The 1,689-nt window shown below is 73.0% G+C and overlaps 1 protein-coding gene across 1 annotated transcript; it reads left to right on the plus strand.

The window, feature by feature from the left end:
• Positions 1-506: 506 nt before the first annotated feature.
• LOC118158351 (proline-rich protein 2-like) lies at positions 507-1,377 on the plus strand (the record flags this gene model as incomplete). Its single annotated transcript, XM_035312997.1, has 2 exons — positions 507-1,149; positions 1,278-1,377. Coding segments are annotated over exons 1-2 (645 nt in total), but the record flags the coding sequence as incomplete, so codon positions are not given.
• Positions 1,378-1,689: the final 312 nt, after the last annotated feature.

Consider the following 1,689-nt stretch of genomic DNA (forward strand, 5'->3'; position numbering starts at 1 on the left):
GGCAAAGCTGGGGGGATGCCCGGGGCTGTCCAGAGACCGGGGTGGCATCTGGGGTGTCACCGTGGGGCAGGGACGGATGGGGCAGGTGGCACCATGCGGGGGGGTGTCGGGGCTCAGGAGGGCAGGAATGGGGCTCGGACACCGCACGGAGCAGCCGTGGGATGGTTCCTGTGGGCACGTGGGGGGGGTCCATCGTGGTGCCGTGCGGCCAGGTCCACGGCCTGGGGAACGGGGTGGCGGAGCTGGCCCCCGTGCCAGCGGGAAGGCGGCCTTGGGTGCCCATGAGGTGGTCTTGGGTGGCTGGAGGGGTGGTCCTGGATGACCGGGGGGTCATCGTGGGTGACTGGCAGGTGGTCTCCAGTGGTTTGGGAGCCCAGGAGATGGTTTTGGGTGGTCAAGAGGGGGACCCCTACCTGTGGGGCCTGTGTCCGTGTGTCCTCCCTGCAGGGCCCCGCCACAGGGGCCTGGGGACGAAGGGACAGGGGCTGGCAAAGACCGGGGTCCTTGGGGGGGGACATGGGGAGGAGACATCACCCGTGCCGTGGCTCACCCCCCCTCCCTCTCCTCTCCTTCCGCAGCACCTCGCCGGAGCCCCCTCGCCGGGATGAACGGGACGGCCAACCTCACCCCGGCTGGCCGCGGCCACTACGGCTCCGCCATCCCGGTGCCGCGTGCCGTGCCCCCCAGCAAGCAGCCCGCTGCGGCCCCCCCGGCCCGCCAGAGCACCCCGGGGCCTCCTGCCTCCCACCAGGCCTCGTCCCCTCGCCTGGCCTCCGGTCCCAAAAGCCTCAAGCCCAAGCCCAGAGCCACCACCGGCCATGAGCCGGCCGGGGACCCCAGCCCCAGCGTCCCCCCCCGTGGGGGGCAGAGACTCCCGGTGCCCCCCGGGAAGTGGCCGGAGGTGGGCAAGGGGGTGGCGGGCGGCCGAGGGGCTGGCGTGGAGAGCGGCCTGCGGGGACCCGGGGGTCGCCGTCCCTTGAGCTGCTCCGTGAGGGGGCCGGGGGCGACCCCTGAGATGGCGGCGGAGGATGCCCCCCCCGTCGGCTCGCAGAGCAGGGTGCCTGTCTTCGGGTCGGGGGCCATCAGTTTCTCCTCGGCCTCCCCGCACAGCCGGCCCGTGACGGCCACCGTGGCACCCTTCCAGTACCGGTGAGTGCCCGGGGACGGGGCATGGCGGGGGGCACGGGGATGGGGGGGCTGCGGGGACACCTCGCTGGAATGGTGGGGCTGGGGTCCGGTGAGTGGGGTCTGGTCCCCTAACCCTGCTCTGTCCCCAGGCTGCAGGAGGACGGGGAGGAGCGGGCCACGTCCCCGTGTGACACCAGTCCTGCCAAGGGGCCCGACCCCAAGCCCGGAGCCTTGAGTGAGTCTTTGGGGGTTTGCTGGGGGGTGGGGGGGAGGTCCTGTGTGCCCCCTGCCTGGGGGCTGCACGTGTCCTGTGTGGGTGGGCAGGGGTGGGAGCACTGCCCCGTGTCCCTCGCTCATCCTCCTCCACCATGGGGCCGTGCCGGGGTCCCCCCCTCCCAAAAAATGGGGCCTGGCCTGGGACTCGTGGGGGGCGATGCTGGGTGCCCCCCGCTCCCCTTCTGCTTGTGTGGGCGCTTGGCTTCGCTTGCTGGCTCGGGGCTGCTGGGGGGGTGCTGGGGGGCAAGTCAGGCCGGGGGGACCTCAGCCTTTGCCAAACCCCGT

The sequence above is a fragment of the Oxyura jamaicensis genome (assembly GCF_011077185.1).
Source record: "Oxyura jamaicensis isolate SHBP4307 breed ruddy duck chromosome 26 unlocalized genomic scaffold, BPBGC_Ojam_1.0 oxy26_random_OJ72868, whole genome shotgun sequence".
Taxonomy (NCBI): Eukaryota; Metazoa; Chordata; class Aves; order Anseriformes; family Anatidae; genus Oxyura; species Oxyura jamaicensis.